The sequence below is a fragment of the Lolium rigidum genome, chromosome 1 (genome assembly GCF_022539505.1).
Source record: "Lolium rigidum isolate FL_2022 chromosome 1, APGP_CSIRO_Lrig_0.1, whole genome shotgun sequence".
NCBI classification, from domain to species: Eukaryota; Viridiplantae; Streptophyta; class Magnoliopsida; order Poales; family Poaceae; genus Lolium; species Lolium rigidum.
The window spans coordinates 269916873-269934236 of NC_061508.1; the positions used below are offsets into that span (position 1 = coordinate 269916873).

At 48.2% G+C, this 17364-nt stretch overlaps 2 protein-coding genes across 2 annotated transcripts; both read right to left on the reverse strand.

Moving 5' to 3' along the window:
- Positions 1-684: 684 nt before the first annotated feature.
- Positions 685-3095, reverse strand: LOC124683690 (GDSL esterase/lipase At1g29670-like). Its single transcript, XM_047218156.1, has 4 exons — positions 2673-3095; positions 1524-1799; positions 1013-1268; positions 685-905 (listed from the first exon to the last, which is right to left on the reverse strand). Exons 1-4 carry the CDS (start codon positions 3087-3089, stop codon positions 685-687), a joined length of 1170 nt encoding a protein of 389 aa, XP_047074112.1. The 5' UTR covers positions 3090-3095.
- Positions 3096-4693: 1598 nt separating this feature from the next.
- Positions 4694-5711, reverse strand: LOC124683691. Its single transcript, XM_047218157.1, has 2 exons — positions 5368-5711; positions 4694-5273 (listed from the first exon to the last, which is right to left on the reverse strand). Exons 1-2 carry the CDS (start codon positions 5537-5539, stop codon positions 5128-5130), a joined length of 318 nt encoding a protein of 105 aa, XP_047074113.1. The 5' UTR covers positions 5540-5711; the 3' UTR covers positions 4694-5127.
- Between the last annotated feature and the right edge of the window lie 11653 nt (positions 5712-17364).

A 17364-nucleotide genomic window follows, 5' to 3' on the forward strand; every position in this document is an offset into this window, starting at 1 on the left:
TGGATATATAGGACGACGACGGCTGAAACGGCGAGAATACTTGGCGGGAGAGAATGGGCGCGAGAAGAATGGCGGGAAAAAAGGGCGGGAGGGAAGGAGCGGGGAAAAATGGCGGGAATGTTGGGGGAAAAATTGGCGGGAAGTTGTGCCGACGGCCTGGCCGTCGGCCCACATAGAGGGAAACTGTGCCGACGGCCTCGCCGTCGGCACAGTTTGACGCCATTTGCCACCTGCTGACGCTATTGTCGGTGGCTGTCGGTGGCCCTACCATCTGCCCATGTGCCGACGGCTAGGTTACGTGCCGTCGGCACAGACGGGGTGTGTGCCGACGGCTGAACTGTGCCGACGGTGGCCTTCGGCCCTGGAAGTGCTGTGCCGACGGCCAAGTTGTGTCGACGGCCACTTTACTGGGCTGACGGCGTGGCGTTATGTGCCGACGGCGGCCGTCGGCACAGATTCTGGCCGTCGGCCCCGCGGCGGGTTCCCGTAGTGACTTACGCAAATGCTAATAAATATGTATATATATTAAACCCTATAAACGCTAGCACAAATATTCTACCTCTATGAACATCTCCGAAAAACGAACCAGCGCAGATATTAAGATGATCATACAATACTCTTGCTGCATTGCAAGATCACTAGTAAGAGTTACTTTGGTTTACATGTGCTCCGGAAGATCACCACCTACAACATGGCCAACATCTTCACATTGATGGGGTATGCTTCCTCCGGCGACACGGAACCGTACCCCTTGCGTGCGATCCGCGCGTTCACCACGTCCGTCGGGTGGAGCCCGTCGAAGAACATGTACTCGGTCCGGTCACTGCAGATGGGCCCTCCCTTCCGGCAGAGCACCCCCGACGGCCCCATCTCACTGCAGCAAGGCTTGTACGTCTCCTTGATGCCTGAGAAATCAATCAAAGATACCATCAGCAACATCGATCGATAGCCATCTCCATCAGGAGAGATCCACACGACTGACTGAATGTGATCAATGGATTGGCTTAGCTACCGTGTTTCATGGGGTGGTCGAGCACGTCCATGGTGATCTTGTAGGAGTCGACCACGGAGAAGCTCGCGCCGGGCATGCTCCGCCCCGCAGCGTCGACGAGCGACCGGAGCTCGGAGTTGAAGAGGAGCGCCGCCGCGTTCACCGGCTTGACGCAGACGGCGGCGGTGACGTTGAGCGACGCCCTCACCACGGGGGCGCACCCGATGGGCTGGATGGAGAAGATGACGAACTTCCTCGCCCCAAGAGCGTACAGCCTCTGCAATGCAATTACGTAAAAAATCCTGCCGCAATTAAACGTCCTGTCCAAAACTGCAAATTCGATTACTATTTCAAGTACTGTACCAGGAGGAAATATTGAACCAAAATGGTCCACAATTGGCCACTTGATCGATCCGGTGCCTAATCATTCAATTCCTACGTCTAAATTCGGAAAAGTCCTGCCTAGCCATTCAATTGCTTCGTCTAATTTCCACACATGTGCCAAAAAAAGAAGCACGAGAGGGAAAAATACCTGGAGGTGGGCCGAGAGCCTGGCGACGAGGGCCCTTGTGAAATCTGACAAGTCGGGCCTGGTTTCCCCGCTGTTTCTGGGCCTGAAGTAGTTGAGCAGGTAGTCATTGCCACCTGACCCGATCACGAACAGGCTCTTGGGCAGGTAGCAACGGTCAAAGAAATCATGGCCCTTCATCTTCTTGCGATCGTTGGCTCGTTGAAGCTGGGCCCGCAGGTCAGGAAGAGTCACCGCCTCAAAGTTGGTGATTTGTTGCTCTAGGCTGAGCACCTCGCCCTAAAATATGCAACATGTATACACGTTACCTAGTATTCAGGTACACATGTACTACTCGTTCCACATAACCATATTAATGCACCTTCATTAAATGTACTACTATGTGGTTCCACAGTACTCATACTCGACTTTTTTTTTGTGCATCTGTATAAAAGAATAATGATAATCTCATGTTACGTTTTCCACAAAGAAAGAGTACCATTTTAGCAATAACTAATTCCATACCACATACTAGTACCATTTCTCCAGAGTTTGACATTTTGGTAGCAGTAGCACGCCACTACCTATGGTTCAAACACGCACATCACAGATACAGGTAGTGTACAGAATGCCACTATTTGCAAGAACACTCGTAGAGAGTATAAAATTTCTAATGGTATATCCTCTGCAATATATACCATTATTTTAAAAAAAAATCGGCAATCACTACTACATCCGTTACAATAAATATGGCTTATAAATTTGGTCAAAATTAAATCTTAATAAGTTCATCTAAATGTAAAGAAGACAATGTAAATATCTAGAACATGAAACAAATGTATTACGAAAATATATATTACGGTGAATTTACAAATACTAATTTGGTATTGTCAAATATTTATATTTGTATCTATAACATTGATCAAATTTAGAGGATGTTAACTCTTAACTAAGTTCTTATTGATTGGACAGGAGGGAATACCATCTCAGCAATTTCTCTTCCATAGTGAGTTTCATTCCCTTCGGATACCATTTCACAAGAGTTTGACACTTTGGTAGCAATAGCACGCCACAATACGGTTCAGACACACACACGTCACCAATACATCAAGTGTACAGTACAGGATGCCACTATTTGCGAGAATGGTAGGTAGAGCATGAAAATCTACTCACAGTTGCCTTGCCGGTGTCGTCGAGGATACCAGAGCCGCCGGACGCGAAGTTGACGCCGTGCAGCGCGGCGCGGCCCCTGGTGGCCGGGTCGGCGAACGTCGGGATGCGGCCGCCGGCGGGGAGGCGGAGGAGCTCCCCGAGCGCGTCGATGGTGTTGCGGCCGTTGGAGAAGCGGCCGGTGGGGCCGAGCGGGAAGTCGACGCCGTAGGGCAGGTAGTCGGCGCGCACGGCGCGGGAGCCGTTGAGGAAGTTGTTGTTGCCGTTGTCCACCAGCGAGCTCCCGAACACGAACATCGCCTCCACCATCCCCGCAGCTACGCCGCCGTGGCAGTTCCTCGAGTCAGCGGCAGCAGCTTCGTGCTGCGTTAGCACGAGGAGGAGGCAGAGAGATGCCACGACGAGCTTGGCCGTGGCCATTGCCGGTGAAACGCAGCAACTCGTGAGCTAGCTTTAATTGCTTAATATGTTTGACACGGCTACGTTGCTACTCCTATTTATAGTAGGAAGAAGAAGATAGGGCGGTGCCGTGCGTGACTGCAACCTCTGGCGGATTGATTGAATGGGGGTAGGTTTGTGCATCAGCGGACACGGAGATCGATCTAGGGATCGGCATGCAGTTACTACTGCAAGAGCACGCGTACGGTAAAAATTGATGCTACCTGCTGCTGCTGTGAACCTGCTGAATACGATATGGATCGTATAGTACGCCGTACAACATTGCTGCTGTTTTACCGTGGGCGTGTCTCTGGGCATCGATCTCGGCCGCGAGCAAGCAGCTCAATAACTGATGGGGTTCTACGTCTATACAAGTGGCGATCCACTGCGTCAGGTACCTAGATTGTCGGCACAAAAAAGTGCCGGTAAAGACACTAAAAGTGCCGGCAAAGATTTTTCAAGGCACAAAAAAAAGTGCTGCGTTTATTCCAGTCGAGGTAGGTCTTTGCCGGCATTTTTAAAAAAGTGCCGCTAATTGTATTTTAAGGCACTTCCAAAAATGCCGCTAGTTAGTATTGCCGGCAGTTTTGAAAGATGCCATGGAATCTTTTTGATGGCACTTTTCGAAAATGTCATAGAATCTTTTTGCCTGCACTTTTTGAAAAATGTCACGAAATCTTTTTACTGGCATTTTTAAAAATGCCATTGAATCTTTTTGGTGGCACTTTTCAAGATGCCATAAAAAAAATTGACTACACTTTTCAATGATGCCTTATATTACATTTGAAGGCTGTTTTCAACAATGCCTTTGATTATGTTTACATGCACTATTCAAAACAAAGCAATAATCATAGTGCTTGCACAAATATATGCAGTTATCATATTGCACTGGTATTTTAATCAAACACAGTAACCTGATCATGCATTAAAATTGTAGCCAGGCATCTAAATTATAGGATATGGAACCAACATTTGCAAGTAGCGTCTAAATTACAAAATCATTACATGATCTTTAACCAGCAGCTCGTCCCCAACCTCGCCGGCGAGGTCTCCTCTCCCAGCAGAGCATCTCGCCGTGATCTCCGGCAAGCACCACCACGTCAACCTCTGGTCTCTCCAACGGCATTCTTCGACCTCAACTGCATTCCCTCCTCACTAGAGATGTGCGATCTAATCCCAGTCCAATGAAAAATTTCAACGCCCAATCCCAGTCCAATGAAAAATAATTCAACGCCCAATACGGGTTCCCTTGGCTTGCCTCCTCCGTGGTCTTGCATCCGCATCAGAACTCATTCTGGCATTTTTAATCACTACAATTCAGTTTACAGTTTCTACGCAAGCAGACAACACAACATCCCATGGAATAAGTCCAAGGTATAAGAACTTTAGGCCACTTCCAAAATTATGAATAAACCAAAGTTACAATATTGTGTATAGTAACACATAGGAAAACTCCACATTTTTAGCCAAACACAAATACAACTCAGTCTGCTGGTATCGCACTAAATCGCGACCAAGAGTAAATTGAGGTCCCAGCGGGAGTAAACAATACCACATGTAGAGCCCGTACACCTTTTTAGCTATAGTTAACCACATTCTACTATATGATGCAGAACTGAAGAAACTTCAGAAACCCTAAAATAAAACAAGGAAAAACCATAAGATATTTGACAGAAAATTAAATTTACGCTCATGCTTGTAATTCTACGACATGTCTATGTAATTTGCTCTATAGCTTGTTGCTAGCGACGTGCCGTCATGAAACTGGCTTAAATTTTTTAAGATAAAGCTATGATGATTTCATGAAACATAAATAATGTATGCTGATACCATATCTCATGTCTGAGCACCTAGACATAGTTGGTTCTTGAAGAGTGCCACTTTCATACAGTAATAAATGGTGGATTCATACATTACTATTTAAGTAAATCTAAATCCATTAAAAACAAAACGCTCCATTTGTTTCGCTATTCTTTTAGGTAGACCATATGCTTTTCTTTTCTAACCCCTAAATCATCTACTAAATCTGGTAGAGAAAAATAAGCGTGGGTTGCAAGAGCGAGAGATGATGATCTGTGACCATACCGAGCTTGCGCAAGCTCTCCACCCTCCTGATGATGGAGGAAAACCTGTCGAAATCTTCCGTCATAATGTCAACCTTCTCATCTGCGTAACGCACATACACGCAAAATAAATCAAAAGCATACGCACCGAGACCTGAAACGGAACACTCCCAAAAAACACCAACAGATGGGCATACCACTAATGATGATTTCCATGACAAGGTACCCTGACCGGAGCACCGCCTGCTTTGCCAAACCCAGCAGCCGCTCGTCGATGGCGACCTTGCCAAGCCTTTGCACCACATTCGTGTATGAGCCAATGTAAAAGCAGAAACAAAATACGATATGTGCAATCAGAAGCAAACACATCCACCATTGGTTGGATATCTGATCTAGAAATAAGGTCTACCACTTGTCATTATATCGCAAAAATGACCATGAGGGAAATATGGGTACTCTTACATATGTGCAGATGGCAAAAGAGATTAGTCATAAGTTATTATTAATAGTAGCTAAATGGAATTTTATCAAAGGTTGCATGTGCTTTTCGTCAGATTTTGATGCCTTGCTTTACTTCCTATGGAAAATAGAAGGTTATCCCATATATAAATAATATGATGCAGCCATATACCAATTGGCAGCTTGGAAAAATAACTTGGGTGATGTGGAATTGTTATCATCAGCCCGGTATGACTTGGCAGCATGTTCAATAACCTGACGAAGTGCACTTCACAAACTGGAGTATAGAAAGCACATAAATAGTGTATAATCATTGGCACACCTCACCAATTGGAAGACAGAGTACTTGAAGCATAATTGTCCGAGATAGATCTTTAAAGATAAAAGCATTGCACGACCATACTGAATTAGACTATTTCTAGATAACCAAGAAAACATGAAACAAATACATATGGTAGAGCATAGATGGAAGATTGTTACACGTGGGCACAACAACAATTCTATTATAGATCCACTTACCAATATATTCAGAGTAAGAAAAGGGAAACACAAATTATCTTTAGAATATGCGAGGCATACAAAATATAGAAGTGCAGTGAAAGAAGGCAAGGGAAGCTAAAGGATCATTCGTGCTTACCACTCGCACTGCATCTACAACAGAAAATGTAACACTCAATCTGCTGAGCCTCTTGGTGCACAGACAACTTCGCTTTCTCCATTAACTGTAGTAAAGAAAGCATAGGCTAAAAATTATATTGAGAAAATAAATGTAAGGGGTGATGAATTTCTATTAAATTTAAAATCCAGTGCATGCCTACAGAGCAAAAACACACAAGCACAATCTTGCGCATAAATATTCACTTGACCCAGCAAGAGGAATCAATTATATACTCTAGCCTATTACAATCATTTTGTGGTATCTGTAACAGATGCCTTACTGCAAAATAAATATATCTTGCTGGGTATAGCTATCTAGGTAAAGAAAGATGAAACCTGACTGTGTATAGGCATCGTCAGGATGTGAGATGGTACTTTCTGAAGCATTCAGTTGTCCCAACCAAAAAAATGATATGGTGTATGCGTGTAGAAAAAGGAGCTGAACACGCCAAACCAAATTGTTCTAAATTATAAACAAACTGACAAGCTTAGAACAGGAAGTCGTGAAGTTTTAAACGCTTAGCCCCCAGCAACCTAAAATGCAATGGAAGCACGAAATACAATGGGGCTAGATAACATTTTACATCACTAAAGCATATATTCATTAGGGCTTAGTTCAATGGAGCAATCAACTTGTAGTACAATACTTCTGTCCTATATGCTCAACTAATTCTATCTTCAGCTAGCCATCACAGCAAGGTAAGACTACCGTATAAAGTACCGCATGTAGAAATTTGGAGCACTACCACCAATAATCAAGGAATTGTATACTCCTTGAATGGCTCACCTTGGTGCAGTGTCCTCTCAGCACAGAAATACCATTGTTCAAGGTCCCCCGGCCCGAGGTGGCTGAACACCATGATGTGCACCGCGGAAGCGTCGGTGTGACTCATTCACGTACGCCTTGGCCTTGCCAGCGAGGTACTTGACTATGTGTCTGGTCGTGGTTGTCATGCCGGGCTGAGTAAGCTCACCGGCATAGGCAATATCACAAACACATACTGGACACCAATTATCCGGATACCACAATTGAAGTCAGTTCCACACACTTGGCTGTAGAAGGTAGATTAAACATAGCTGGTCCATGGGGAGAAGGCCACGCACCTCAATTCCTCAAACATCATGGCTCGTCGAAGATGTGGCCGCGCGGGCGCCTACCCCGGTGATCGGCGTCCATCGAGAGGGCCCCATCGAGCAGTTTCTCCCGAGGGGCCAAGGTATTGCTGCCACCATGGCCGAAGCTGCGAAGGGGCCGATCCGCGAGGTGGCGGAGGACCGCGACAAGGGGGCTCCCTTCTCCCGGTCTCCACCCGTGGCCGCCCCAACCACACGCGGCCGGAAGACGACGGAGAGGTGGCGCAGAGGATGGGGGCGGCGATCATGATGCGGCCAGCTCAGGACCCGCGGTGGTGGTGGGCGGGCGGGCGGGTACGCCGCCTTCCTTCCCTCGCGGTCGGCGGGCGGAGGACCGTGCGCCTGGCGCACCTCGTGGGCCGCTCGGAGCGGGGACAGGGACTTGAGCAGGGAGGTCGCGGTGAAGGCGTTCGGCGGCGGGCCCGAGCGGAGCATGAGGCGGAACAGCGCGAACGCCTCGGCCGCGAGCGCCGGGGAGGCGTGCTTCGCGTAGGAGGAGATGGTGGCCGTCCAGAGGTAGACGTTCGCGGAGGCGGCGGGAACTCTGTGGAAGACGGCGCGGGCGTAGCGTGGGGAGGGGGAGGAGGAGGAGGCGATGAGGGTGACGGCGGCGCGGGCGGGGAGCGGGAGGCCGCGGAGGAGGAGCTGCGCGTGGAGCTGCCTCGCCGCCGGTGGGGATATCGCGCGGTGGGCGAAGCCGGTGAGCAGCGCGGGATGGACGAGGCCGCCGCCGCCAGGAGAGATAGAGCTAGGGTTCCGTGTCGAATGGAATGGGTGGTTGTGTACAAGCTGGGACTGCGGATTTTTTTTAGATGGACTGCAGATTAATTAATATAATCTAAATGGGCTTATGTGCAAAACAGTCGGGTGCGCATCAGCTTTCACCGGCACTTTCGCATCAAACTTTTAGCGGCACTTCTCCAGATCGCCAGCGCACTATTATCGGTACCAATTATAAACTGCCGTTGACCTCAAAATTTAGTGGCACTGTACCAAATCGCCGGTAATTACTGGACCATTAGCGGCACTAGTTTATAAACTGCCGTGCAAAACAATTATTACCGGCAGTTGGCTAAAACGCTGGAACCAAAATGCCGTGAATCATGGGACGTGGGGTAGTGCGATGTGATATTTCGAGCAGGTGGATAGGAAGGTGACAAGTGAAGCGTTGGCCTTCAATGAACACTTGACCGAGCGTTCTTCTACAACAGAAACTTGTCTGTTTCTCCCCCCGTAGTGCTGTGAAGTGGGGATGCTCTCCTGCTCAGTAATGTTCAGAAAGCTTTTATTTATTAGGCACACGGAGCAGAAAATCGGGACTCAATGATCCACGAGAGCGTAGTTTCCCGAGTACCATGCTATCAGGCTGGTCATATCAGCGCAGCGCTGGCGGAGGATGCCGGCCCGGAATGTGATATGGTTGGTTTCCATGCATGTGTGAAGTGAGATGCAGTCTAGTTAAAGCGATTTTTTGGAACCTGGATACAACGGGACCCAATTAAATTTACCCCAGCTGTAAATTATATAGTTGCTCCGACCACTAAGTTACAAAAATTACTGTGCACTTGAGTTTACTTTACTATTCATCTAAAACTTGTCATTTCGGATACATACTTCTAAATTTAGGTATATAAAAAATGGCACCCACATAATTCGTGCATCTTCTATATACAAAACTATTTTTAATTTTTTTGGAGATCCAGAATCCGGCCGCACAGTGTAAGACCCCCTTGCTGGTATGATAGCCAGCGTGAGGTTCGATCTCGACACACAAATTTTCCGTGTGAAGGAAGAAAGAAGAAGGGAGCAACGAACAGCAAAGAGAAGAGGAGATTGGATTTGTTTTTTCCTTTCTTCAGACTTAAGTTCAGAACGCTTACAGCTGCTGCTTATAACCTGCAGCTCACCAACCCACGCACGCCGGCTGACAGCCTAGACCCACACTTAACTTACACACACCCACACACCTGCGCCACCTTTATATTACCAACAGGTCCCTAGGTGGCGCTGTGTACAGCTAAGGCGTGACAGGTTCCCCCCCAGAATTTGTTGCTTGTCCCCAAGCACAGACTTCAGGAAAACGATCCTTGAGTGTTGTCCAGTCTTCCCAGGTAGCTGCATCATCAGGTAAGTTCCTCCATTTGATTCGTACCTGAGGTAAGGCAGCATTGCCCTTTTTCACTAGCCTTCTGTCCAAAATCTTCTCTGGAGCTGTGTCCGTTGCATCCAAGGCAGGTAACTTGGGTAGTTCAGCGAACACCGGAGTGTAGTCGGCTCGAAACTCTTTCAGCTGAGAGATATGAAAAACATTGTGTACCTTTGTTCCTACTGGTAGCTCGAGCCTGTAGGAAACCTGACCTACTTTGTCCAAGATTTTGTAAGGACCAAAGTATTTGTAGGCTAACTTGGGGTATGGTCGATTGATAACTGTAGCTTGAGCATATGGTTGCAGCTTCAGTAGAACCATCTCTCCCACCTGGAACACGCGCTCTGTTCGCTTGCGATCAGCAAAAAGTTTCATTCTCGCCTGAGCTGCCTGAAGGTTCTTCTTCAGCAGGTCAATCTGAGTGCTGCGATCAGTGAGGACTTCGGCCACAGAAGTGTCTCCCACCGAAGCTAATTCAGGTATAGCCCCCAAATTCGGTTCATGCCCATACAAGGCCTTGAAAGGTGAGCAGCCAATGGATGTGTGCTCACTGGAATTGTACCAAAATTCTGCCATGGGCAGCCACTTGCGCCACTCTTTTGGAGAGTCTTGTATCATGCAACGAAGAAACATCTCAAGACACTGGTTTACTCTCTCACTCTGTCCATCTGTTTGAGGATGGTAGGCGGTCGTGTAGTTCAGTTTTGTGCCCAGGGTCTTGAACAGTAATTTCCAGAAGTGACTAGTGAAAATGCAGTCACGGTCAGATGTGATGGATCGAGGCATGCCGTGCAATTTCACCACTGAATCAACAAACACTTTGGCCACTTGTGGAGCTGTGTAAGGGTGCTTCAGGGGGATAAAATGTGCATATTTGGTGAAACGGTCAACCACAACCAGAATCACATTTGATCCTTCGGAAATGGGCAAACCCTCCACAAAATCCATTGTGATGTCTCGTCAGGCACCCTCAGGTATGGGTAAGGGCTGGAGGAGGCCTGGTGGATGCGCAGTCGAATGCTTGGCATGTTGACATATACTGCACTGCTTGACAAAGTCCTCAACAGCAGCCTTCAGCCCATGCCATGCGAACAACTTCTCAATGCGTTGGTAAGTTGCTTGCACCCCCGAGTGGCCTCCGATTGCGCTCGAGTGAAACGCTGAGATCAACTTTGTTTGTAATGTCGAGTTGGCTCCGAGCCAAACACGGCCCTGGAAGCGAATGACTCCTTGCGTCAGCTCATACCCATGCTCATCGGGACTGTGTAGCGCCAATTCAGCGAGCATGCGGTGTGCATCTGGGTCAGTGGCATAGGAGTTGAGTACTTCCTGAAGCCAGGCTGGTTTGAGCTCAGAGCAAGTTTGCATTGCTAGCAAATGTCCCACTCGTGACAGAGAATCAGCGGCATGATTCTCTGCCCCTTTTTTGTACTTGATCTTGAATTGTAGACCCATTAGCCTCGCCATGGCTTTACGCTGCAATGGTGATTGGAGGTTCTGGTCCTCTAGGAAGCAGAGACTGCTGTGATCCGTGCGGATGATGAACTCGCTGCGTTGTAAGTAAGGACGCCAACGATCCACTGCCATTAAGAGAGCCAGAAACTCTTTTTCGTAAATGGACAGTTCCTGATGAAGTTTGCTTAGTGGTTTGCTGAGGAAAGCAAGTGGATGATCATCTTGCATGAGCACTGCCCCAATCCCGGAGTCACAAGCATCTGCCTCAACAACGAATACTTTGGAAAAATCCGGGAGCTGCAACACCGGTGTAGACATCATAGCCAATTTGAGTTCGTTGAACGCCGCTGTTGCAGAGTCATCCCAATGGAACCCCTTTTTCTTCAGTAGGTTAGTGAGAGGCCGAGCAATGGCACCATAATTGCGCACGAATTTACGGTAGTAACCAGTCAGTCCGAGGAATCCTCTTAAGTCTGTGATTTTTGTTGGTTGAGGCCAGTCCTGCATGGCTTGAGTTTTCCTTGGATCAGTGGCTACGCCTTCCGCTGACACAATGTGTCCCAAATACTCCAGGGTAGCACATGCGAAAGAACACTTGCTCATTTTCACAAACAACCGCTGAGCTTGTAGTAGCTGGAGTACCTCTCGCAGATGCTCGACGTGCTCCTCCATGGTCTTGCTGTAGACTAGAATATCGTCCATAAAGACGAGGACAGAACGGCGAAGACAAGGCTGAAGCACCATGTTCATGACACATTGGAAAGTCGCTGGTGCATTACAAAGGCCAAACGGCATCACACGGAATTGGTAGTGTCCTTGGTGAGTTTTGAATGCCGTCTTGGCCTCGTCAGCTGGTAGCATCCGGATTTGGTGATATCCGGCTCGCAGATCGAGCTTGGAAAATATGGTGGCACCTCCTAGTTCGTCCAACAACTCGTCAATCACAGGCATGGGGAACACATTCTTGATTGTCAACTCGTTGAGTCTTCGGTAGTCAACACAAAACCGCCAAGTGCCGCCTTTCTTCTGGACAAGCAAGACTGGAGATGCGAACGGAGACATACTGGGCACTATAATTCCAGCTCGTAGCATCTCTATCACTTGGCGCTCAATCTCATCTTTGTGTGCTGGTGAGTACCGGTATGGCCGTGTGTTGAAAGGAGCAGCGTCAGGCTTCAATGGAATGGCATGGTCATAATCTCTTGGAGGTGGCAGTGATGTTGGTTCCGCAAATACTGCTTGAAATTCAGATAGCAGTGCTTGCACTGCAGCAGGTGGCCCTATGGTACGATCTCCAACCAAGTTGTTGTCTGTGTGTACCACCGCCATGGCCCAGATATCGTTCCCCTTGACCCATTTGGCCAGTTGCTCCACGGGAACCTCGCGGACAGATGTTGCTGAGCAAGAGAGGATGCCTTGGAGGGTCACTTGTTTGCCTTCATGAGGAAATGACAGGAACTTTTTATTCCAGTATGTTGTCATAGGGCTGTGGTGTTTGAGCCAGTCCATGCCAAGGATAGCGTCGTATGCTCCCAGGTCCAGTACCCGCATAGGAGTGACAAAGGTTGCACCATGTGACCACCAAGTGAATTCCGGCACTATCTTGTTAGAATGCATATACTCGCCGTTGGCCACTTTAACAGCAACTGAAGGAGCATCTGTGATAGTGCATTTCAGCTTGTCCAACATCTGAGCATGAATAAAAGAGGTGCTACTACCGGAGTCCACAAGAATCAACAATACCTGATTCCCCACAAGTGCCCGGAGACGAATTGTTTCATCTCCCTCTGATCCAGCCATGGCATGGAGTGATAAGCTGAGTTGTTGTGCTTCTGCAATATCGTGCATTTCTAGCATGTTTAATATCTCTTCTGACAGCATCACTGGACATTCTAGGGTTTCAATGGCGTTGAGTGTTGCTGCTGGTTTGACGCCACATTGGTGTGTTGGATCGTACTTATCGCCACACTTGAAACAGAGATTGTTAGCTCTGCGATAGTCTCTTAATTGCCTATCCTTCCACAGGTCCCCAGTGACTGCCTTGCCTGGTTGTCGTGGTCCATCTCCTCTCGCTGCCACAGGTTCTGCACGCGCAAAGGCACGTGGTGCTCTGGCCTTTGTATCCTCAAAAACCTCTTGCTGCACCCGAGCGATAAGGAATGCACGCTCGAGTGTAACTGGAACTTGCGACTCCACACCGCGCAGCTCAACTTTTAGCCCCTTGACGAATTGTGAGATAAAGAGCGGCTCGTCGTAATGAGGATTGAACATGAGCACTTTGTACATCAGAGCCAGGAATTCCAGAATGTATTCCTGAACTGAACCGGTTTGTTTTAAATTCAATAGTGCCTTGGTGGAACGCCTCTGATCATCGGCCCCAAACTCTGCTTCCACTGCAGATATGAATTGTGGCCAACCACTGATGGTGTGCCTCTGCTTATATGATTGCAGCCACACTGCCGCGTTGCCATCGAGGTGCAAAGTAGCTGTGGTGTGCCACAATGTAGGACTGATATTGAAAACTCTGAAGAAATCAAGACATTGATCACGCCATACCCTTGGATTTTCGCCGGCGAATCTGGGGAAAGACATTTTCGGCATGTGTGAGCGCCCGCCATGGTCGCTGCCCGACGATCCTGTTCTACCGCCGCCCGCGCCACCATGACCCAAGCCGCCAACTCCTCCGAGACCCCCATCACCAACGCCTCCAGTGCCACCGCAACCTGCGCCCCCAGGTCTACCGCCACTAGCGCCTCCGAGAAACCCTGTACCGACTGCCTCTGTCTCCATGCCGCTTTGTGGCCGTCGCTGGATGACGCACCTGTGGTGTTGCCCACCCAGTGAGACGTCGTCTTCTCGAGCGTGGAGTGGCCCCGCGCGCCTTGACCCCCCGGATCGGGCACCTCCTCCGGGGACCGACGCTCGGATCCGCCACCATCGCCGATCTGGAGCTTATCCATGATCGCGCGCAGGATGAGCGCCGTATCGGCGTGCTTGATGGCGCCGTCCGCAATCGCCGCCGCCTGCAACTCCTACTGCACCCGCATCTGCTGTTGAGTCGAGTCGACGCCGGCAACGACCCCGTGTAGTATATCCAGACTCGCCTGGAGCCGTGCGAGTACCGTGGATGTTTCCTCTCCGGCCTGCGCCATGGCCTCCAACACGAGGTTGGTCTGCGCAGATGCCTTGGGCGGTGCCGTGATGTGTGTCCACTAACTCGAGCCGACCGGCGCGAGGATTTACCACAACTTGGAAGAGATCGATCGAAATCGAAATCCCCAAATCGCAACCCGACCCCGAAACTACAGCTCGAGAGTCAGCGACCTCCAAAACACGCACAGCGATTTGCCCAAAGAACCGCCCCAAATCTGATACCAAGTGTAAGACCCTAATGACCCACAAGTATAGGGGGTGTATCGCAGTATCTTCGATAAGTAAGAATGTCGATCCCAACGAGGAGAAGAAGGTATTGACAAGCAGTTTCGATGAAGGATTCATTGTAAATGCTCACAGACAAGTATTCAGGGGGTTTTGATGTAACAGATGAATAAAGTACGAGTAAGTAAAGTGCGAGAGTAACAATTGCAGCAAGTGGCCCAATCCTTTTTAGCACAAAGGACAAGCCGGTTTGTTTACTTATAATGACCAAACGTTCTCGAGGACACACGGGATTTTAGTCTAGTACTTTCGCTACATACGGCTAATTAATCTTCATTGTTTTGATAAGTGTTGTGTGGGTGAACCTATGCTAATGTACCGCCCTTCCTAGGACTAATACATACTTGTGATTATACCCCTTGCAAGCATCCGCAACTACAAGAAAGTAATTAAGATAAATCTAACCACGGCCTTAAACTCCGAGATCCTCGCGATCCCTCCCGCATCGATATACCAACGGGGGCTCGGGTTTCCGTCACTCCGGTAACCCCGCAATTGGCAAACGAGTACAAGATGCATTCCCCTAGGCCCATAAAGGTGAAGTGTCGTGTAGTCGACGTTCACACGACACCACTAGAAGAATAACACCACAACTTAAATATCATAACATTGAATATTACTCAACCATACTTCATTACTAACATTTAGACTTCACCCATGTCCTCAAGAACTAAACGAACTACTCACGAGACATTATATGGAACATGATCAGAGGTGATATGATAATGAATAACAATCTGAACATAAACCTTGGTTCAACGGTTTCACTCAATAGCATCAATAACAAGTAGAAATCAACACCGGGAGAGTTTCCCCTATCAAACAATCAAGATCAAACCCAAATTGCTACAGCGGTGACGAGGTGCAGCGGTGGAGACGGCGATGATGATGATGAAGATGATGGTGATGGTGATGGAGATGATGTCCAGCTCGATGGCGGTGACGATGGCGTCGATTTCCCCCTCCGGGAGGGAATTTCCCCGGCAGATATCAGCCTGCCGGAGAGCTCTTTTCTCTCTGGTATTCTCCGCCCCGCAGAGGCGGTTGTGGCTCTTCGCGACGTACCTCTGGAGCTTCGGTTTTCGGGACGAAGGCATACGCGAAGAAAAGGAGGCGAGAGGGGGCTGTGGGCCCCCTCCTCACAGGGCGGCGCGGCCAGGGCAGGGCCCGCGCCGGCCTGTGAGGGGGCCCATGGCGGCCCTCCTCAGCTCCCCTTCCGGCTCCCTTCGTCATCCGGAAAAATAGGAGTTTTCGTATAATTCCCGTCAATTGTTGATCTTCCGAAATATTGCGTTCGACGATGCTTTTTCCAGCGAGAATCCCGGCTCCGGTGCGCGATCCTCCAATAATCATGAATCATGCAAAATAGATGAAATAACATAAGTATTATCTCCAAATATGAAATATATCAATGAATAACAGCAAATTATGATATAAAATTGTGATGCAAATTGGACGTATCAACTCCCCCCAAGCTTAGACTTCGCTTGTCCCCAAGCGAAACTGAACTCGGTAAACAGGACCACATGTTTATGGAGTGAAGAGTCGATTAATCAAATACGGACAAGAAGCATCATGTTCATTCACACAAGACATTCCAGAAAACAACCTCCTCATATAACTCAACTTGAAACAAGTATAAGGTAATCACAAATAAAGGTTCATAAGAAATCATAATTGGTGATGGCAAACTTTGTTCTTGGTCGGAGAACGATTAACGATTATACTTATCTATTGAGCGAGCGCTCTCATATTAAAGCTTATGTGGCTCATCTTGCATACTCAATCATAATTATCATTGATAACTTTCAAAGCTTCATTCATTCGGATAAAACTTGTACTAAACAAGGAAGAATAAAAGACATGATGAAGCAAATCACAATATAATAGTTTGATCACAATGATACGTCTCCGACGTATCGATAATTTCTTATGTTCCATGCCACATTATTGATGATATCTACATGTTTTATGCATACTTTATGTCATTATTATGCGTTTTCCGGAACTAACCTATTGACGAGATGCCGAAGGGCCGGTTCTCGTTTTCTGCTGTTTTTGGTTTCAGAAATCCTAGTAAGGAAATATTCTCGGAATCGGACGAAATCAAGGTCCAGCATCCTATTTTTCCACGAAGCTTCCAGAACACCCGAGAGTCGCCAGAGGGGGGCCACTGGGCCCCCAGATGACAGGGCGGCGCGGCCTAGGGGGGGCCGCGCCCCCCTGTTGTGTCGCCGCCTCGTCGCCTCTCCGACTCCGCCTCTTCGCCTATAAAAAGGTCCCTGACCTAAAACACGATACGAAAAAAGCCACGGTACGAGAAACCTTCCAGAGCCGCCGCCATCGCGAAGCCAAGATCTGGGGGACAGGAGTCTCTGTTCCGGCACGCCGCCGGGACGGGGAAGTGCCCCCGGAAGGCTCCTCCATCGACACCACCATCATCTCCATCAACGCTGTTGTCTCCCATGAGGAGGGAGTAGTTCTCCATCGAGGCTCGGGGTTGTACCGGTAGCTATGTGGTTCATCTCTCTCCTATGTGCTTCAATACAATAATCTCATGAGCTGCCTTACATGATTGAGATTCATATGATGATGCTTGTAATCTAGATGTCATTGTGCTAGTCAAGTGGGTTTTACTTGTGTGGTCTCCGGAGACTCCTTGTGCCACGTGTGTAAAGGTGACAGTGTGTGCACCGTGTGGGTCTCTTAGGCTATATTTCACAGAATACTTATTCACTGTTATGAATGGCATAGTGAAGTGCTTATTTATATCTCTTTATGATTGCAATGTGTTTTGTATCACAATATATTTGTGTGCTACTCTAGTGATGTTATTAAAGTAGTTTATTCCTCCCGCACGGTGTAATGGTGACGAGTGTGTGCATCGTGTAGTACTTGGCGTAGG